Source organism: Gopherus flavomarginatus, chromosome 8, assembly GCF_025201925.1.
Source record: "Gopherus flavomarginatus isolate rGopFla2 chromosome 8, rGopFla2.mat.asm, whole genome shotgun sequence".
Classification (NCBI taxonomy): domain Eukaryota; kingdom Metazoa; phylum Chordata; order Testudines; family Testudinidae; genus Gopherus; species Gopherus flavomarginatus.
In genome coordinates, this window is record NC_066624.1 from 95,409,670 (window position 1) to 95,430,706 (window position 21,037).

General features: G+C 40.0%; 1 protein-coding gene across 1 annotated transcript in view; it reads right to left on the bottom strand.

The window, feature by feature from the left end:
- The window catches only part of SI (sucrase-isomaltase), a 200,856-nt gene that overhangs the window by 41,406 nt on the left and 138,413 nt on the right, over positions 1 to 21,037 (bottom strand). Inside the window, exons 53-69 of the mRNA XM_050965764.1 lie at positions 20,856 to 20,968; positions 20,624 to 20,749; positions 18,625 to 18,753; positions 18,377 to 18,487; positions 17,887 to 17,949; positions 15,524 to 15,658; positions 13,517 to 13,601; positions 12,698 to 12,836; positions 11,555 to 11,688; positions 10,358 to 10,392; positions 10,147 to 10,263; positions 9,473 to 9,621; positions 8,920 to 9,004; positions 8,753 to 8,809; positions 7,683 to 7,807; positions 6,831 to 6,919; positions 5,898 to 5,947 (exon numbers count right to left, since the gene is read on the bottom strand). Coding sequence (XP_050821721.1) covers positions 5,898 to 5,947; positions 6,831 to 6,919; positions 7,683 to 7,807; positions 8,753 to 8,809; positions 8,920 to 9,004; positions 9,473 to 9,621; positions 10,147 to 10,263; positions 10,358 to 10,392; positions 11,555 to 11,688; positions 12,698 to 12,836; positions 13,517 to 13,601; positions 15,524 to 15,658; positions 17,887 to 17,949; positions 18,377 to 18,487; positions 18,625 to 18,753; positions 20,624 to 20,749; positions 20,856 to 20,968 — 1,742 coding nt within the window. The remainder of the gene's footprint in view (positions 1 to 5,897; positions 5,948 to 6,830; positions 6,920 to 7,682; positions 7,808 to 8,752; positions 8,810 to 8,919; positions 9,005 to 9,472; positions 9,622 to 10,146; positions 10,264 to 10,357; positions 10,393 to 11,554; positions 11,689 to 12,697; positions 12,837 to 13,516; positions 13,602 to 15,523; positions 15,659 to 17,886; positions 17,950 to 18,376; positions 18,488 to 18,624; positions 18,754 to 20,623; positions 20,750 to 20,855; positions 20,969 to 21,037) is intronic.

Below are 21,037 nucleotides of genomic sequence, written 5' to 3' on the forward strand. Positions count from 1 at the left end.
AAACACCTTCTCTACTGCACAATGATGACTGCTGCTCCAGCTGAGTCAGATTGCACACACGCCATTAAGGAGACTACAGTAGAGCTAGAGGTTTCATTTCTAGTTTGGGTAGACGTATCCACCCTGCCTCTGACCGAGCTAGTGTGTTAAAGGTAGCAGCATAGTTGCTGCTGCTGCTGCTGCTGCACGAGCAGCAGGACAGGTTAGCTATCCCTAGTACAGTCCTGTTTGAAACCCAGGTACATACTCGGGCGAGCTAGCCTCTCCAACACCCTGGGCAGCTGCAGCTAATACAGCTATTTAGAGTGTATTAACACAATCAGAGCTAGCACAGAGGTGTCTACTCAAGCTGGAAATAACTCCTTCAACTCCAATATACACATGCCTTTAGTACAGTCTGTAATAACAGGTAAAATCCAGACCCAAAGGTGAGGGAGAGCATGAAAGGTCAGTGACCTCATGTTCTTGATTAATTTCAGTGTAACTGTAGATCTGTTTGCTTCTCTTTTGTTTTCTTCCAAGGAGGAAGAAAGACCCAGTTAGGATACTGGACTGGGATCTAAGAGATCTAGGTTCATTTCCTGCTCTGCCACAGACACTTGTATGTAAATAGCTCATTCACTTTTCATGCAGCCATTAATCAGGCAAAATTCTTGTTGAAATCAGTGGGCCAAATCCTGGGCTCCTCTGTGTAATTACAGCCCTAAACAAGGTGACAAAGAACTCTCTTGTCTCAGAGGGAATGTGTACAGATCACTATCCCTGTACCAGGACTGTTCAGCTCTGCAAACCAGTGTGGAGAGGGTCTGAACCATGTAACTGCACATCCCCTCCCCACTACATACGAGTTGAATTGTGCCTCACATGATGCTAGAAAGGAGCCATCTCTGTACTCTGGAAATGCAGGGTTAGCAATTTTGTCTGGTCCTTCAGGTTATGTGAGGGAAGATTCCACAATCATTTCCCCACCCCCACCCCAGCATTACAAACTACCACAACAGGCAACAGCAAACAATAAAAACTGGCATATGAATGTAGGGACAAGCGTATTACCAGAAACCACCTAGAACTTCTTTTTAAAATGTGACTATATTTCAAGTTGCTTGCGTTCCTTTATAATACATGTTGCTTTTCTCTTTACCACAGGGAATTTGTAGATATGTGTGTGTTTAATGGCATGTTGTCTTTAAAAATATGCAGGAGATGATGAGCTATAATGTACTCATTTAAATAGATTGGTAAAATGACAGCAGAAGTGCAGCTGACAAAATGATACTATTAGCCTCATGTTACTTTGATTTCTGCATATGTAAATGTTAAAGTTTTACAAATAAATTTTATGAAATATAGTTTCACTATTAGAGTATTCAAAATATCTTCACAATACTTCTTAAATATGTATTTATTACAAGTTATTCATATAAAATATAGCACGTTTAATGCAATTAGAGACAGACCATCTCAATACAACAGCTTATCTCACTCCGATTTCTACACCCTCCTCCCACCCCCGGAAACTACAAGTGTTCAGAACCTGGATTTTATTATAGCTCACTGTAGAGTTAGACCAGCTGTGAAATTAGGAACCACGATGTGGGTATGAATTGTGAACCAGTTTCTCTCTATGAAAGTCTTAGGGTAATCACATCTGCAGTTTGAGCCCACCACTAGATATAAGGTAGAACAGTGATTCTCAAACTAGGGCTGCCGCTTGTTCAGGGAAAGCCGCTGGCGGGCCGAGCTGATTTGTTTACCTGCCGTGTCCGCAGATTTGGCCGATCGCAGGTCCCACTGGCCGCGGTTCGCCACTCCAGGCCAATGAGCGCTGCAGGAAGCTACGTGGGAATAGTGATGTGCTGGCCACCCTTCCAGCAGTGGCAGCAGTGATCAGCTAAACCTGCGAATGCGGCAGCTCCTGGAGGGTGGCAGCAGGGAACCCCCACACTCCCAGCTTCTGTGGCTCCACAGAGTGGCAGGCAGCTCCGGGCTGCTGCAGAGGAAACCAAGCTCCTGGCTGCCATGGGTGGTGGGGAACCACAAGCTCCCAGCCTCCGCAGGGGATGCCTGGACCTGCAAGCATCAGGGGTACCTCGCAGTCCCCAGCTGCTACAGGCAGCTCCTAGTCCCTGCAGCTGCCCCACTTGAAGTACTGGGCGGATCTGCAGATCCCCATTTTGTCAGGGATATTTTAGTGAAAAGTTACAAACAGGTCACAGCTTCCGTGAATTTTTCTGTTTTGCCCATGACCTGTCTGTAACTTTTATTAAAAATATCTGTGACAAAATCTTAGCCTTAATTATTAGGCGTAAGGGCAAGGGCAGACTGAGGCTGGATTAAGTACCTGGGTAGTTCCACTGACTTCAATGGGACTACTCATGTAATTAAAGTGACGTACATGCTTCTGGCAATTTCCTGGATTAAGACCTGAAGAGGATTCTTGGATCCTTTGGATCGGGGCCTGGTGATTGGAAGGGATCACAGAGAGCTGTGACTCAATGAGAAATGAAGCAAGTACTGGGGAAAAGGCTTTCAGGGGCCAGGGGAAGAGTCTGTATGAAGGAAGGCAATTCTCCTTGTCCTTTACTTTACTTTGATAGCTTTATTCTTAAGGTCTTGAATTTCAAGACCAGGAGATACTGTGCAAGTTCCTCCTTGGGCACTCCGAGTCTCATAAGGCAACTGAAGCAGAAGTCTAAGGGAGGGCTAGGGAGCATTTATCCTATCACACCTTGGCATCATCATGTTTGAAAAAAAGGAATATAAAATATTTGTTTCTTAACAGAACAGTTCCTCCCAAGACTGAGCTGCTCTTTCTGAAGGTTCTAATCCAAACTTCCCAGAACAGATCAAAAGATAATTGATGTATTCAAGTCACCACAGTCCGGCAAAATTCACCGCAGGGTACTTAAGAAACTAACTGAAGCAATCTTGGAACCCTTAGCAAATATCTCTGAGAACTCATGGAGGATGGGTGAGGTCCCAGACGACAGGAGAAGGAAAAATGTAGTATTTATCTTTTAAAAAGGGAACAAGAAGGACATGGAGAATTATATCTCTGAAAACTCATGGCGAACGGGGGAGGTCCCGAATGACTGGAAAAAGGCTAATATAGTGCCCCTTTCTTAAAAAAGGGAAGGAGGAGGATCCGGGGAAGTACAGGCCAGTCAGCCTCACCTCAGTTCCTGGAAAAATCATGGAGCAGGTCCTCAAGGAATCAATTTTGAAGCACTTAGAGGAGAGGAAAGTGATCAGGAACAGTCAGCATGGATTCACCAAGGGCAAGTCATGCCTGACTAACCTAATTGCCTTCTATGAGGAGATAACTGGCTCTGTGGATGAGGGGGAAGCAGTGGATGTGTTATTCCTTGACGTTAGCAAAGCTTTTGATACGGTCTCCCACAGTATTCTTGCCAGCAAGTTAAAGAAGTATGGGCTGGATGAATGGACTGTAAGGTGGATAGAAAGCTGGCTAGATCGTTGGGCTCCACAGGTAGTTATCAACGGCTCAATGTCTAGCTGGCAGCCGGTTTCGAGCAGAGTACCCCAAGGGTCGGTCTTGGAGCCGGTTTTGTTCAATATCTTCATTAATGATCTGGAAGATGGCGTGGACTGCACTCTCAGCAAGTCTGCAGATGACACTAAACTTGGAGGAGTGGTATATATGCTGGAGGGTAGGGATAGGATACAGATGGATCTAGATAAATTAGAGGACTGGGCCAAAAGAAACCTGATGAGGTTCAACAGGACAAGTGCAGAGTCCTGCACTTAAGACGGAAGAATGCCATTCACTGTTACAGAATAGAGACTGAATGGCTAGGAAGCAGTTCTGCCAAAAAGGACCTAGGGGTTACAATGGACGAGAAGTTGGATATGAGTCAACAGTGTGCCCTTGGTGCCAAGAAGGCCAATGGCATTTTGGGCTGTATAAGTAGGGACATTGCCAGCAGATTGAGTTACATGATCATTCCCCTCTATTCGACATTGGTGAGGCTTCATCTGGAGTACTGTGTCCAGTTTTGGGCCCCCCATTACAAGAAGGATGTGGAAAAATTGGAATGAGTCCAGCGGAGGGCAACAAAAATGATTAGGGGGCTGGAGCACATGTCTTATGAGGAGAGGCTGAGGGTACTGGAATTGCTTAGTCTGCAGAAGAGAAGAATGAGGGGGGATTTGATAGCTGCTTTCAACTACCTGAAAGGGGGTTCCAAAGAGGATGGATCTAGACTGTTCTGAGTGGTACCCAATGAAAGAACTAGGAGTAATGGTCTCTTGTTGCAGTGGGGGAGATTTAGGTTGGATATTAGGAAATACTTTTTCACTGAGAGAGTGGTGAAGCACTGAAATGGGTTACCTAGGGAGATGGTGGAATCTCCTTCCTTAGAGGTTTTTAAGGTCAGGCTTGACAAAGCCCCAGCTGGGATGATTTAGTTGGGAATTGGTCCTGCTTTGAGCAGGGGTTGGACTAGATGACCTCCTGAGGTTCCTTGTAACCCTGATATTCTATGATTCAATAGACCAGTCAGCCTAACTTCAATACCTGTTAAGAACAAATCATGCCAAACCAACCCAATTTCATTTCTTGATGGAATTGCTGGTCCCGTGGATGGAGAGAAGCAGTAGAAGTAATACACCTTGATTATAATAAGGTTTTTGACACAGTCCCCCATGACAGTCTCTCAAGCAAGCTACGGAAATGTGGTCTAGCTGAAACACTAATGTGAGTGCAAACCTTGTTGAAAGTAGTCATATTCAAAGTGTAGTCATCAGTGGTTTGCTGTTGAACTGGGAGGATGCATCTATTGAGGTCCTACATGGGACCAGCACTATTCAACATTTTCATAAATGACTTAGATAATGTAGTGGAGAGTATGCTTATAAAATCTGTAGATGACACCAAGCTTGGAGGGGTTGAAAGTATTCTTGATGACAAGATTAGGATTTAAGGTGAGCTTGACAAATTGAATAGTGGGTCTGAATTCAACAGGATGAAATTCAATGAAGACAAGGGCAAAGTACTCTATTTAGGAAGGGGAAAAATCAGTCTCACAAATAAAAATTGGGAATAACTAGATAAGCAGTAGTACTGGTGAAAACGATCTGCGGGTAACAGTGGATCACAAGCTGAATATGAACCAACAGCGTGACGTAGTTGCAAAAAGCCTAAATCATTCTGTAGCATATGAACAGAAGGTGACTATGCTGCTCTACTTAGCACTGGGGAGGCCTCAGCTGTGTACAATTTCTGGGGTGCCACATTTTTAGATGTGGACAAACTGGAGGGAGTCCAGAGGAGAGCAAAAAAAATGATAAAAGTTTTAGAAAAGCTGAACTATGAGGAAAGGTTAAAAAACCCGTGGGCTTATTTAATCTTGAGAAAAGATGATGGAGGGGAAGCCTGATAACAGTCTTCAAATATGTTAAAGGCTGTTATAAAGAGGACAGTGGTAAGTGTTCTCCATGCCCACTGAAAGTAGGACAAGAAGTCATGAGCTTAATCTGCAGCAAGAGAGAGGTTGGGTAGATAGTAGGAAAATGATTCTAATACAAGTACTGGAATAGGCTTCCACGGGAGGCTGTGGAATCCGCATTTGTGGAGGTTTTTAAGAACAGGTTAGACAAACATCTGTCAGGGATGGCTTAGGTAAATTTGGTCCTGCCTCAGCATGGGAGGCCGGACGGGATGACCTCCCGTCCTTTCCAGCCTTACATTTCTACAACATCATTAAAATTCAGGAATGTTGCAATGAATGGCATGGATTACAATGGGAAACAGTTGAATGGGGAAAAAAGAATGATTGTAGATATAATTTTAAATAAAAATATTGAATCTTGAAAAAATTTTATTGGGAGGTAAAAGAAGAACTTAAAAATGACAACATATATATATAAATACACACCTGGTTTGTGGCAAATGTTGCTAAGATATAATTACCATTTTCATATGTGTCTATAAAAGAAGAAAAAAATCAGTAGAATGAAATCTATTCTTCTACCAAAAGAGAGAAAACAACATTAACGCACCTAAACTTTTTACAAAACCAATACCTTTCCCAAATTTATGTTTGCTATTTTCATTTTAAACATTACAATCAAATGATCGCATAACACCTGTCGCTGTTCACATCTTTCTGTAAATAACATATTTCATTAGTGTTATGCAGTTAGTGTACAATTTTGTTCCAAGGTTGAACTACAGTATTTCAGCTGACAGACCTAGAATTCTGCACAAATTTTCAACAGAAGCTTGTTTGTAGATTTTGAAATAAAGAAATAATTACAACTAACTGCCCTTAGGGATATTTGACAATTAATTAGTTCAAATTAAATTAAAGGATCCTCCTGGTCCTCTACGTAAAAGTCATGTACAAATGTCTGAGAGATGGGTGGATAGATCCTTGCACTCACCTGCCTTAGGCATCTGTGCAGGGCTGGGTACAAACTAGTCCTAGGTTTATAAACCAAATCTAAGCAACATAATCCTGGCCCTGCACCCCCATCTGTGAACAGTTGGTATCTGGGTAATGCAAAGAGTAGAAAGGAGCACACTGTGTTCTCAGACCATTTGGGGGCAGCAAATAGCCTGGAGGCTGTTCCAACTGGTGCACATTAGGAACAGCCAAGAATCACCCTCTGGAAGGAGGGAGCAGAAAGTCACCTCTACTCCCACCTTCAGACACCTCTGAGGAGATGGCCCCTAATCTTTCAAACATCTTAATTTAAAAATTTTAACTGTTTAAATCAGTTTGGTCCTGATCCTGTTTTACCTGTATGCTGTCACTTGCAGGAGTGGAGCCCGTCTTTGATATTATACCAAAAGTGATCACACTTACCAATGCTTACTCCATCATCCCAGTAAAGCTGACCTTGAGCGACCTCGTTATCATCCAAAGCAACAGTAAGTCCCATAATGTTTTGTCGGCTACAAAAATAAAAACGAAGCCAGAAAGCACATTCATTTTCCTCCTTTCATTGGAGTCACAGCTGTACAGATTGTGACAACTGCAACTTGACTTCTGGATTCCCTGACACACACTCACAGATATATGCTCGATAGTCAGTGTCAATATACTTTTCCATTACATCATCAGATTGAGCAGACATTGTGTACTTTACAAGAAATAGCAATATGATTCTTATTTAGGACTAATTCTTATCAACTCCTGTTTATCTGAGTAATCTTATACACGTGAGTAAACTCAGTGGGTTATTCATGAATATCAACACTATTCACTCAAGAGATGCAAGACCACTGCCATAATTTCCAAGCTCAAAATTATGCGGAAAGACAATAAAGAAAAAACAAAGTGGGAGCTCATGCAGCCTTTGTTCTGCATGCACAACTCCCACACACATCAGTGGGGTTTACATGGTTGGAAGCAGGGGAGTGCTAGGTGTGTCCTTCAAAAAGGAAAAGATACTGTAAAATAAGGAAACATATAAATATGTTTTGCTTACTGTATTATTGCTAATAAGGGTCCTACAGAGGATACAAATCTCATCCATTTCACTGAGGTCTCAAAAGCTGAGTAAATAAACCTCACTCACTTCCCAAGCTACAAATTAACAGATCAGTTCAAATTTCCATGTAGACAATTGTTAAGATTGGGTAGAAGATGAGCATTTTTTTTCAAAAATTACTGTCAAATTGTTTTAAAGGAAACACTCCAATTTATTTCTTTTACCTTTGATTGGTATTAAGACCAGGTTCTTGCCAGGGGATGATATAACCGCCCCGGATATGAAGATTGATATGCTCAAGAGGTGCTGGCAATGACTGGAATTGTCCCTTTATTTCAAGAGATTTTCCCTAGAAGAGAAGACTTTTTTTTTTGAGTCGGAAGGCATAAAAAAATTGTGTTGAATGCAATTTTGCTTACAAATGTACAAGTAGTGATGCACATACACATAATTTTACACAATTAATTCACAGAAACATTAACTGAAATCCATAAATATGGCCATTGCCAAATCCATCTGTGATGCAATATTAATAAACTGTGCTATAGCTTTAAGTAAATATTTGGTTCATGTGCTACATCATAAGGAGTGCTATACTTTGGCTACAAGTTGGTTTTGCTTTCTTAGGTTTTTTTGTTTGTTTTTATAACTTTTCTGGTGCTTCAACTGCAAAATATTCACACTTCAGGGATGACAATTCAGCCACAGGACAAAGAGGAGGTACGCTTTGTGTCTGATATGCCAGGTGCATGAGCTAGCTGTTATCATGCAATGTGCATACATGCACACGTCTCATTGTCTCAATGCTAGTTAATTAGGCAAAGTAATGAAGAAATTCAAAATAAAATGATTTGTTAACCAGGGAAAACCAGACAGTTACTCCGAAACACCTCTGCTTCTCTGTATACTGGCATTTCCATATATTCAGCAGTTCCATTTTAAAATGGTGACAGCAGAACTGGTTGCATGCCAAAACAAAACTTTATTTGATGAATCACAGTTTTCTATTAGAAATGGCAACTATTGACAAATAATATTTGATCAGTCCTATCTGATCACAATTATTTGACCCTTTCCTAAGTTTTGGGTGCTCAGTTAGAGTTTAGGATCTTTTAAAAATAACTGGACTATAATATTAAGGCCTGACCATGCAAGCTGCTGAGTGCATTCTCAGAGGCACTGATGTCAATGGGAATTAAAGGTGCACAGTATCTTGAAGGAGGTGCTCAGCACCTTCTAGGATACAATTCTTTTAAAAGGTCTATTGTACAGAGAACAATCTTAAGTTGCTTACCGTGTAATAATCATACCAGCGTGCACTGGGTATATAAGCATTCACTTCTGTAGCTCCCTGAAATGTGAAAGCACACTTATAATAAGAATTAAAACTTAAATCAATGTTTATATACACTTCCTTTTAAATGTTCATTCCATAAAGAACGTAAATCTGGAAATGCTTACTTCATCCAATACAGGGCTAATCAGCAGTGCTGGACCCCACAAAAACTGTTTGTATACATCCCACGTATTTTTGTCTTCCACAAACCTAAAAGAATGAAAACATTGTCAATCATGGCTTAATCTTTTCAGTCTTATTTTTAATTCTGGTACACGCTCAGGTTAATGCCGCCAATCAATTCCACTTGCCAGGAGGCCCCCATACAGAAGTGAAACACCACCATTTTTCTATGTGGTTAAAGTTACTGACGTGCCATTGAAAGAGCACCATTAGCTTGGCAAGCTCCCTTTTTTCAGCTCCTGCCACCTAGATTGCACTTCCCTACAGGAAGGGACAGATTGCCTGCTTTTGTGTCCCCGATTAGTTAGAGGTGGGGAAGGGCCAGTCAGAGGAGAGAAGGACAAAGGACTCTGGAAAGGGGTTATACCCATAGTCTCATATAGGTCAAAGGGAAAAAGCATAGGTGAGGTTTATGACTGGGCAAAGACTGAACTCCTGCTTCATAACAATTCAGTTATTGTGTATCAATGTTGCTGTCAAACACTTAATACTTACTCGAAAAGCAGAGGACGTGTTACAGTGCTTCCAAGAACATGGGATTCATGCATTAAAGTGTAGAGATAAGGTAACAGCGTGTATCTTGTATTGAGTATATCTCTGGAAATATTTTCAAACTTTTCATCAAAGGAAACAGGATCTTGTCTCTAAAAATAAAGATAAAACAGGGTTACTATTTGTATTGTAAAATCTAACTTGTATCCACCTTTCTGCCATTGGGAAATGCATGTGGGCATCCAATAGAAGAATTTGACTTTATTGACTCAAATTCAAACAAAAAGTTTTAGGCAATTAGAAAGCGGCACATTTAGAGAACTCCAATAAACTGAAAGTATAGCATACATTTTTGTGGGTCCAAATCAAGTCCAAATAAAGCTGGTTGTAGCTGAAGTAGCTGCTATGCTGGCTTCCTGGGAAGTGAACTCCGCTCCCTTCCAGATAGCCAAACGGCAGGCATGATACTGTGGTAATGCACACTGTAATTTAGGTTCTAATCCAAAACCCAATGAAGTCAATGGGATTGTTTCCATTGATTTCCATGGATGCTCAATCAGGACCTAGTTTAGGGTTCTCGTTATTACAGAGCACTACCTTGGGAAAGAACTGCAGCTAACGCTATTAGAATTGACTAATCTCAGTGTCATATAAGATACAGAGAACCGTCAACTCACCTGAGTTCCTATCACATTATGATTTCTAGAATAGGTGTAAAATGATCCAAGCTGCATCCACCGGGCACACATTTCATATGTTGTATCATTGAAGAAGCCACAGATATCTGCTCCAATCTAAAAGCATTTAACAGGTAATTCAATCTGAATACTGTAGATTACTAGAATGGTATAAAAACCTTTACAATAGGAATTTAAGCTAATAACTTACATAGGAAATTCCAAAGAGGCCAAACTCCATTATACCTGCCAAAAAAATCAAAAAAATAAAGACAAACTTTTCACTTGCATCTTTCTCTGTCAGGCCAAATGAGGAGGGATTCTTAGCAGGGGAAGTGGGATTCACTACAGACAAGGATACTGCCTTGGTCCCACTTTCCCATGATATAAAACTGTAAAATGGCACAGTTCCACTTTCTTGCTGTGATATCATCCAAACTCACTCTATCACTGAGAGTTGCTTTTCTTGGTAGTTTACAAAACAACCCAACATAAACCTCAGCCTAAGCCCTTATAGCTTGAATGGTTCTGAGGTTTTCCCTATAGGTCTTATCCCTCTTTCCTTCTAGATCCATATACCTGAGAAAGCTCCATAGATTGGAGTTTACATTCCTACACTGAAGCTAATCAGATACTGAATACAACCTTACAGTCATTCAGCAAAAATACCGTTGCCTCTTTATGCATAGTTCAATCACCCAGTGTCTGGATGACTCAATTAAAAGAGTTCTGCATCCCCATTCAAGCTCTAAGGATTTGTCCCTCTCTTACTGAAACCCTCTCATCTCCCAGTACAAAACCACCTAGCAATTTTCCCATGTCAGTCAGAATCTGGAGACTAGCCAGTGTCCCACTGGTTACGTAGTGGTTATCCAAATGATGATTTTGTACTATACGGCATAGAACTGGGTGCTGTATGTCACAGGAAATGTGACTTCCTGTAGATCTGTGGCAAGCTCATCCAGTTGATCTTAATTAATCACCTCTCTGAATGCCCTTTGATCTTTTGGTCATGCTAATTTGGAGATTCTTGATAGTTCAACTCCTTACGTTGTACCTTCATTAGTGTGTTTTTCCAATATGTGTAGCATTAACTGAACAGCCAGTCTTAGCTGTTTTAGTCTATCTGACAAAGAGATGTTTAATTCTGTTTAAAACAAATAGCTCAGGTTGGATACAACTTCACATGTTTAAAGGTTGCATCAGTGCGGAGAGATGTTCTACATTGGGCAATCCTAAGAAGTTCATTCAGGCTTCAGGGCTACTCCCTATATTGAAAATAGTGATAACATCAGAAATAGCTCTAAAAACAAAATTAACTCCTAATGCAGTCATTGTGCTTCAGCAGACTTTTTTCCTTTGTGATGGTTTAAAGCTTGAGGGCATTTAAATAAATTACTCCTCGTACCAATAATAGATTTTTCAAGCTGGTCCCATCTTGCATAGTTATCACCAAGCCAGTGACCTGCCCATCGTCCACTAGAGGGATATGTTGATCGGGTGATAACAATTCCACGTTCCCCTGTGGCATTGCGTACAGCACTAATATCAAAAATACAAACAGAAGCACATTAGATGTGGCAACCATAGAAAAAAATCCCTTCTATAAAATACCTGATTAGGAGACAGCAAATGGAGAGACCACATTTCTATGGAAAATGTAGTTCTTAGCTTCTGAGGCCCTGATCTATAACCATGTATGCACATGTTTAACTTTACTGCGAATGGAGTTAAGAAGAATTAGTCACATGAGAAAAGTTACTTATGTGCCTAAAGGTTTACAGGATGAGGACCTAAATCAGAACTACTTGCCAGTGGGGAGAAAGTTGGGGCTGCTGCCTCTGTTTCTCCAGAACAAACCTGTAAAGTGCTCAGCCCTTCTCAGGGAGCACAAGGATACAGACTGTCCTGGGACTGAGTGCCAAAAGGGGCATAACTTCTTGCATTCCCACATCTTGCACATTCTGGCCCTTAATATTTTTCACACTAGATTAATATTTTATAAATCTTATATTGTTGTTATATTATGTACTACACAATGAAATGATAACAGGGCTAATCGCTTGCACTTCTGTAGTATTTTTTTTATCTGAGGTTCTCAAAGAGCTTTGCAAGTTAGAGTTATACAAACGTCAAAAGTATCATATGTTGGTATGAAGTAGATCAATTCTCTCTTCCAAGAACACAAACAGGAGAGGCAATTTAATTATTACAGACTTGCTATATCATTGACCTGCAAAAAGAAACTCAATGGTCACGCTTTACCCTGGTAAAGCAAGTTGTATTTGCCGGGACCACATTTCAGATGTTCAAGGTAGCGGTATTAGAAAATGGCAACCCGCTCCTTGGACCTGATCCAAAGCCCATTGAAGTCCACAAGCTATTAATCATCAAATTGCAGATTATCGAGGGTGAGGCTGAATTATTCCACTGAAGCTACTTCCATTGATAGCAATGGAAATTACTCAGGGTTTACATCTCAGTAATTGAGGCCACAATTTGGCTACAAGACACTAGTTTTTTTGAGAAGAAAAAGGTGAAAATGACTTACAAGTACGTCGGTTGTGCCTGTGACCATCCATACAGACTATGTACATCATAGTGCCTGACAGGGGTCCCATCTGGCAGGAACTGTTGACTTTCCATGCACAAGGTCACGAGATCCAGCCCTTTTTCCTTTTCTGCCAAAGCTAATGAGGAGGAGATGAAAAGTCAAACCATTTAACATAGTGCCCACAAGAAACCAGGTAAGTCACTCACTCTTTAAACCTCCATTTTTCCTTTACTACTGGCCTCTTTCAAATGCCTGTGTCCTGATGTATTTTGGCAAGAACATTTAGGGCCATGAGTTCCCAGCAACTTTGCAACAGTAGTTCCTCAAGTAGAATGATGGCATGATGTATCTCTTGATGGTATCACTCCAATTTTTTGAGAATTTGTCTCCAAATACTATCAATGTCCAACACTCTTGTATACTAATTCATGGCCACAAAATTATTACTATCTGGATAGGAGCATCTACCCACTATCACTGTCCTCACTACAAAAGTGCTATTTTAGTATGTGGAATCAGGAACTTAGATTTTTAACTACAGCCCCAGAGTATATCACAGGAAGTAATCTTAAATAAAAGATTATTGTTGATGCTTACAACCATTTCCTTGCAGCATGGATTTTAATATGAAAAATAAATTAATGCTTAATATTTTATGCAAGGTTGGACCAAAGAAACGTTCTTATTTTGGCCCACAGACAATAATTAATAATGAAGGATCTAGTGTACAAATCTTTTCTGCTGGGTGACACAGGGTATGATTTAATAACAATCTGTGTGATAATAAGAATGCAAAGTACAGATAAGATTCCTTACGTGGCATATAAGGTGGGTTGTTTAGAAGTGGTTCTCTGCAGCCATCAACTGCTCCATTAATAAAGCTTGCTGGTTCATTCATGTCCTGACGTTTTTTTTGTTTTTTTAAAGAAAAGAACACAAATATTCAGTAACTTTGCCCTGAACCAATGTCAACTCAGATAGTCAATGAACTAAAATTTCCTAAATGTGCCCATTTGAATTCTAAGGGGAAAATATGCCATCTACTTGTAAACGAGGGAGCAAATACACACACAAATTGAATACAAATGGAAAATTCATCAGAACCCTTCTGCTGACAAATGCTGTGCTGTTACGAATGTTATTTCATTTCCCCACTAGCTGCTGGCCTCTCCGAGCTCTGACTGAATTAATTAGGGTGCTCCCCAAAACTTGCATTTTATTTCCATTCACTAAAGGCCCCTGCTTCTCAGGCTCCCTGGCTGAGAAGCTATGGATGTGGCTGTACAGCTCCCTATGGAGTACATCTGTGTCATTTCTGAATCAGCATGGGGAAGAGAGGAAATCACTACACAGGGCAGAGGGGTGCACTCTTTAAGCCTAGAAGCTGCTTGTGTTTCATGTTTCTCACACATCTCGAATTCTATTATCCATATGCACGTTGAGTAGCACCATATGCCCAATGAAATGTCCCCACAGATCACTGCAATCTGAACTCTGTGCTTGTCTTCATCAGTCAAGTATTTTACTATTCAACAGGCTCCACTTTGCATATTTTACTTAAGCCATACTAAATGCTACCCCTTAATTTGTTTTATATGAACTAACAGACAGACATTTGTGGTGGATTCAGAAACATAGACTAGAACAGTAATAGATTTTTTTCAATGCTTGTCAAAGTATAGTATCATGATATTGATGGTGTTTATCCGAATTGGCATATCATTATTGTACTGTATTAATAAGCTCAGAAATCTCTGTCTTGAGATATTTCTTTAGGAGATGGATACAGAGTTACATTTTCTGTAAATGGAAGCCATGCATATTGCAATCTCTTGAAGTTGAGATTTTCAAAGGACTCTAGGGAATTTAGACATATGTTCTAATAAAACTAGCGTGTGTTGTAATCCCCTAGACTACTTTGAAACTCAACTCAAACATTTCATATATCAGCCATTGGATAAAACATACTGCAGGAACACAGATTCTCTTAACAGAAGGTTTTCCTTCATGGTAATAATACATTAACCCAGTTATTTTACACTGAATGGCAACAATTATTTAGAAAGCAATGTGATCTTTTGCAGCGATTTTGGGAGGAGTTATTAAGAGAACATTATTTGTCAAAACAATGCTGAACGATATGGCATTTGGTGTATGTGGATATACATTGTACACTCATCACATCTACAGATATTCCATGAATTGCCTATGTGGTCTACATTGTTGCATTTTAGGCAATTTCATAACCTGAAATTTAACTTTTCCACAGGGACGAACGTGCACTAATAGTGATGGGATGAAGATTACACAGTGCCCAGTTAAACAATAACTCACTGAAGTCAATTTGGTTTTACCCCAACTGTTTTGAGCACTAAATTGACTCACAAAGATTACACAATTGGGAAAAACCTTTGCAGGGGCAGGCATTAGATTACTTTGCTAGAACTAGTGCTCTGATTTCCCTTCCTGCTAACTTGTGTTTCATCCACAGTTGTTTATACTGGCTCACAACAAAGTCAGAGTCGATCCTTGAACTCCCACAGAAAGCAGAATGTAACGTGGCCGTCAGGCATAGAGTACCCAAAACAAATAGCATTAAACACATACATCATATTTGAAGTTATTAGTGAGGCTAACCCTCAGGTTTCCTCATTGTGGACTCAGCCATTGAGATGAAGAGGCCGTCAACATGGTATTAAAGATAATGAATACTTAGTAGCATAAAAGTTGCTGAAACCTTCTTAGAATAGTAAGAATTTTGTGAAACCAGTAACAAATGTCTTACAAGGTGTATTACTAAACAAAGAGAAGGCATGCACTTACAGTCCACAGGCCATCAAATTTTACACTCTTCGCTGGATCATTTGGATTAGTGTGGAATTCTATTATTTCTCTTTGCCACCACTGTGCTGTAGAATTGCGGAAGAAATCTGGGAAAGCTGCATAAGCTCTGTACAGCTAAAATAGTAACAGGCAATATAGGAAAAGAGACACAGGTTTGGATATCAATGTATTCAACTGCTTTAACAACCTAAACAAATTGAATCACTGGCTAAGATTGTAATTAAACTACAGAAATCTATTGTTAATATGAACCTACAGTGATAAGAAACTCAATCTTAAAACTCATATTCTTTGTTAACTGTTCAAGTAAACATGTCTCCGACTAAAGTAAATAGTCTCAGGTAAAAAAAGCATTAGACTAAATGTATAACCCAAATGAAAAAGAGACAGTAAAAGCACCAAAAGAATGCCACAATGGCTAAACAGCAGAGTAAGGGAGGCCATTAGAGGCAAAAAGGCATCCTTTAAAATTTAGGAGTCAAATTCAAGTGAGAAAAACAGGAAGAAGAACAAACTCTGGCAAGTTTATTATGAGAGTATCATAAGGCAAACCATGAAAGAATTTGAGAAGCAACTTGTTCAAGACATAAAATCTAACAGTAAGATTTTTTAAGTACATCAGAGGCAGGAAGCCTGCCATTCAGGCAGTGGGGCCATTGGATGACAAAGGTGTTAAGGGATCACTCAAGGAAGACAAGGCTGTTGCAGAGAAACTAAATGAACTATTTGCATCAGTTTTCACTGCAGAGGAGGTGGGGGAGATGCCCACAATAAAGCTATTCTTTTGGGGCACTAAATATGGATAAAGATAATTGGGGGGCGGGAAGAGTCTTTTAAATGTAAGCCATGCCTCACCTTAAAGGGGATCAGCAAGCATATGGATAACAGTGATGCAGTCAATACAGTGTACTTGGATTTTCAGAAAGCCATTGACAAGGTTCCTCCCCAAAGGCTTTTAAGCAAACTAAATAGTCATGGGATAAGAGAGAAGGTTGTCTCATGGACCAACAATGGATTGGTTTAGATGGATCAGCAGTCTGACCCACTATGCCAGGTTCTATGTTCTTAAGTCATGTCAGCATGACTCTTAAGAAGAGGATGACCATTCACTTCTCCCAGGACTCAATTCTTAATATAGTACTGACTTGTAAACCAGTACTACACATAACCTATCACAAAAAAGGGAGATGCAGAAGGCCCGAGACAACTTCAGGGCCCGATTTCATATATGGGCTTCAGGGGAATTTGATGCTGCTCCAGACTCTTATGTTTCTTGCTGGTGCCTCGCCACACTTGTAGGCCAGGTCTGAACAGCTTGTATCTGTGGGATTGCTGTAAGGTAATAGGGAAAGAAGTTGATATGCTGTCTCATTGGCTGTGTGTTCACTGGAGTAGAAGGTACAATTTCCAGCTTGAGTAGACAGAACAGTAGCAGCTCTGATTGAGCTAGTGTCATAAAAATAGAAGCAGAGCTACCATGGTGAAAGCCGCAGAAGTGCCTAGCAGATCAGATCCCATCTGTGACCCTAGGGATGTACGTAGGCTGCTCGCTCCTCCCAGTGCTTGTGCTGATGTGGCTACACTTCGATTTTTAGTCTATGTGTAATTTCTATATTAAGTACATCTCCTAGCTCTAGCGCAGACATATTCTAAGCCATTGGTTTCAATGGAGCCAGGATTTTACCCTATGTTTCCATAGGATTTTATCCAGCATCAGTACAATTGCGGGAACCAAAATCTAAATGAATGGAGTGTGAGGAACACTAGGGATTACCTCATATGAATGGCTGAGGCATGTGTGTGATTATCAATAGTGCTCGTTGAAAATCTTACCACTGTTCAATGCTCTCAATTTTGTAAGATTTCATTAACCAACTCTTTTTTTTTTATATGAAGTGTAGGAGTAGGATGATTAGTTTATAAAATACATTTCATAACTATTGTTTATTATTTACAGTTTGTTTTACAGCCTCACAGACCAACTGGGAACATGGTTTTATCAGTGTATAGAGTGCTAGACAGTCTCTACCCTGAAGATCTTACAGTTTAAGTCCATAAGACAAAGGGTGGGAGGAAGGACACAAGACAAATGCAAAGGGACTTTTTGAAATATCATATTAGTTCTATGATTTTTCCCCTATTAAAAAAAAATCTGTGGTGTGGGGGTGTGCCAGGAGGGATTAGCGAATTGGAAAGCCAAAGAAATGGAGACCATTCACAGAAGGGAAGGAGAGAAGAGGGACAGGGGAAGGAAGGAAGAAAAGTAGAGTAGGCTGAGGTGGAGAGACTGTGAGAGAGAGGGGGCTGAAGGGAAGATTAGTGAAAGAGTTAAGCGTACATACCTTGATCTGTGTTTCTAAATCTGCAGACTCATTAACTACTACATTAGGATAATCTGGCCAAACCTAAAGAGAATGGAGGGAAGAAAAGAAATTAAGCTACACTGAATTGATTTTTATGTAGTTTGCAAGACCTCCTACAGCTTTTAAAATATACTCTTTGCAGTGTACTCTCAACTGTCAAGAAAATGTTACATGTTTTGCAGTGTACGTACATTTAGCAATGCACAAAATAATTCCTTCTATGCACATTAACATCCCTCCCCTAAGAAAAGATATACAGCTGAAGATCATTGTTATAGTGATCACACTACAGTCTAAACCATCTCACTATTATCTCTCCCAGAGGTACCACAGACACCCTAAACAAGACGGGTGGCGGGCAAAGCCATAAGAAAGACCTCAATTAAAAAATATATAATTTATTCAGAACAGTCATTTTTGCCTTTGAAATCCACTCCTCATGGTTAAACTGCAGTTCTCACAATAGTACCTTTGCCCAGACAATCTCAGTGCTGTTAGGCCACTTGATGAAGACATCATCCTGCACACCTCTTGTGAATGGTGGATAAGCATTTGTCTCATTGCCAGAGATAGGTGGGTCCTAAAATACAGAGACAATCCACTTTTACAGTTATTTTAAGAAAGCAAATATGTACATTATTTAATTCATTCAGTGAATTCTGGTATTTCACTATCTAGAAGTATACTAAGTGAAGAAAAAAGTACCAAACTACTGACCAGAATAGCGACAAATCTCATTCCTTCTTCTTTTATTCGATTAATCAGAGCAGGAAGTCCTGCAAAGTTTGGGCTGAGAGTAAAGTCTAACTTCCGCTCCATGTAATCAATGTCTGTATACTGTACATCCTGCAATAAGTGAACACAAGACACAAAAAAACCTTAGAAATTAGTTTAGAAGTCAAAGGCGTAATTAACTTTAAGAAAGTCTGATTCAGACCAGATTAGCTTCAGAATGTTCAAATGCTATCATCTGGGGTTCTTATTTTTTTATGAATTAGTTTTCCTGACTGTAAGAAAAGTGCTGGCTTTAACAAAAGTAAAGGGCAAAATATTGTATTTTAAAGCAAAGACATTGGGCTAGATTCATCAGTATGTTCTATATATTCATCCATACTATACATTTAGCGGATTTGCACCAGGAAGAAGTTGGCTCAAAATATTTAGAGAGAGGTACAATTTAAGATTTGAAGGAAGCACCGTTTTCTATGTACATATTTTTACAATGTTCTTCTATAGCAGCTAATAAAGTTAGGTAAAGAGATCTATAAATTGCAGCTCTATATCATGCAGGGAGAATGCCATGAAAAGAGAATGGTACAGTAACATTGTGACATCGTGGAAAAATTGTATGGTCCTTTAACTTAAGCAGTAGTTTATGCTGTTAATTCCTGAGATCAAGAATTCAATCTTGATTGATCTTGGTGGGGACGGATAGCTTAGTGGTTTGAGCACTGGTCTGCTAAACCCAGGGTTGTGAGCCCAATCCTTGAGGGGACCACTTAGGGATCTGAGGCAAAAATCAGTACTTGGCCCTGCTAGTGAAGGCAGGGGGCTTGACTCGATGACCTTTCAAGGTCTTTTCCAGTTCTAGGAGATAGGTATAGCTCCAATTATAAAATTATATAATCCTGTAAATAAACTGACCAGGGTTGTTGTTACAAGTCAGGGCTATACATAAATGGAGATGAACTGCTGTAGCCTTCTGACACCTGGAATAAACTTCCCTGCCCTAGAAGAAGTGTATAAACCATGCTAACATCAGTAGCTATTTATCTGACTATAGGTCTTGTCTGCTCTTGGACAATATGATGTGTTCTTAACTCAAGTTATCTAATTCAGGTTAACTAATACTAGATAAACTCATAGTGAAGACAGGGCAGCTTGTAGTTTCCACACATTAGGTGGAAGTAAACCACTAGCCACCAACAGAGTGTAAATGGGGTCAAGAACACACAATGTGTTTTTTTAAAAAGATGCATCCCCTAGTGATCAGATATAGAGGTTTATGAGTTTGCTACTCTCTCTAAGATAATGTGTTTGGTCCTTTAATTCAAAAAGTAGAGGCTCGTGCTTTTAGATCCAGAGATGTGGGTTCCATCCTTGCAGACTACTTGAAAAAGTGTATCATTACAAATGGTGGCCCGAACCGGGATATGACCTACTGTGGATTCCATCCAACTTCTGCTCTTACACAAAACCTTAACAGTAATCTTAGCAATGTTAAGGAAGAATAATTTTCCAAATGAACCTACTCTGTGACAGCCAGATGCATGGATACAAGGAATATGAGGCTACTATTAAGGTTCTGCATGAGAACAAAATATGGATAAAGTTAGAGAATGTGTTGCTCTTCAGAATCTGTAGGCGATGGAAGCGAATGCCTTATGGTATGTTGGACATTCTTATCAACACTGTTGACAACACTGTAGGTGATGCGAAGGTGACAAGAAATGATGCAGACTTTTCCCTTAACTTCTTTCCAGGTTGAGTAGCAAGAGTCGGTCCTCATAGGACTAAATTTTGTTTTTGTTTGGTGTAATGATAATATCATCTGTGAAGAGGGCATAAACGGGCTGAACGCATACAAAGAATACCGTTTCAGTACAGTATGTGGTTTCATTTCTATAAATTATTTCTCATTTCTTTTTCCCTAGAGAACAAATCTGTGATTAGAGAATTCAAATAACATCACTAATTATAACTGCAAACAACATACATAAGGTATCCGAGCTGCCTTCATTGCCTCATAGAGGTCAGAGACTTCGGTGTCATTTTGGTATCCATAACGGCATAACTGGAATCCCAAAGACCAGTATGGTGGCATGACCGGTCGTCCAATCAGCTAACAACAATAAAATAGGGGGGAAAGAGAACATTTAATCATGGTAATATGGAAAACTGGACAAAAATACAATTGATTGTAGAACTTTCAACATAATTAATCCTACTGCAGTGTATTCCTGAACAACCAACTCCGGCGTTGGGCCCAACACCATGTAAAAGTCCAGAATTCCTCCAATAGTGCGATACGTCAGAGCAGGGGTTGGCTGGAATGTGACATCTGCAAATGCAGAGCATACATTCAGGAAGCAAGTAGTTGAATAAACCATTGTTATGAGAAAGTGCACAA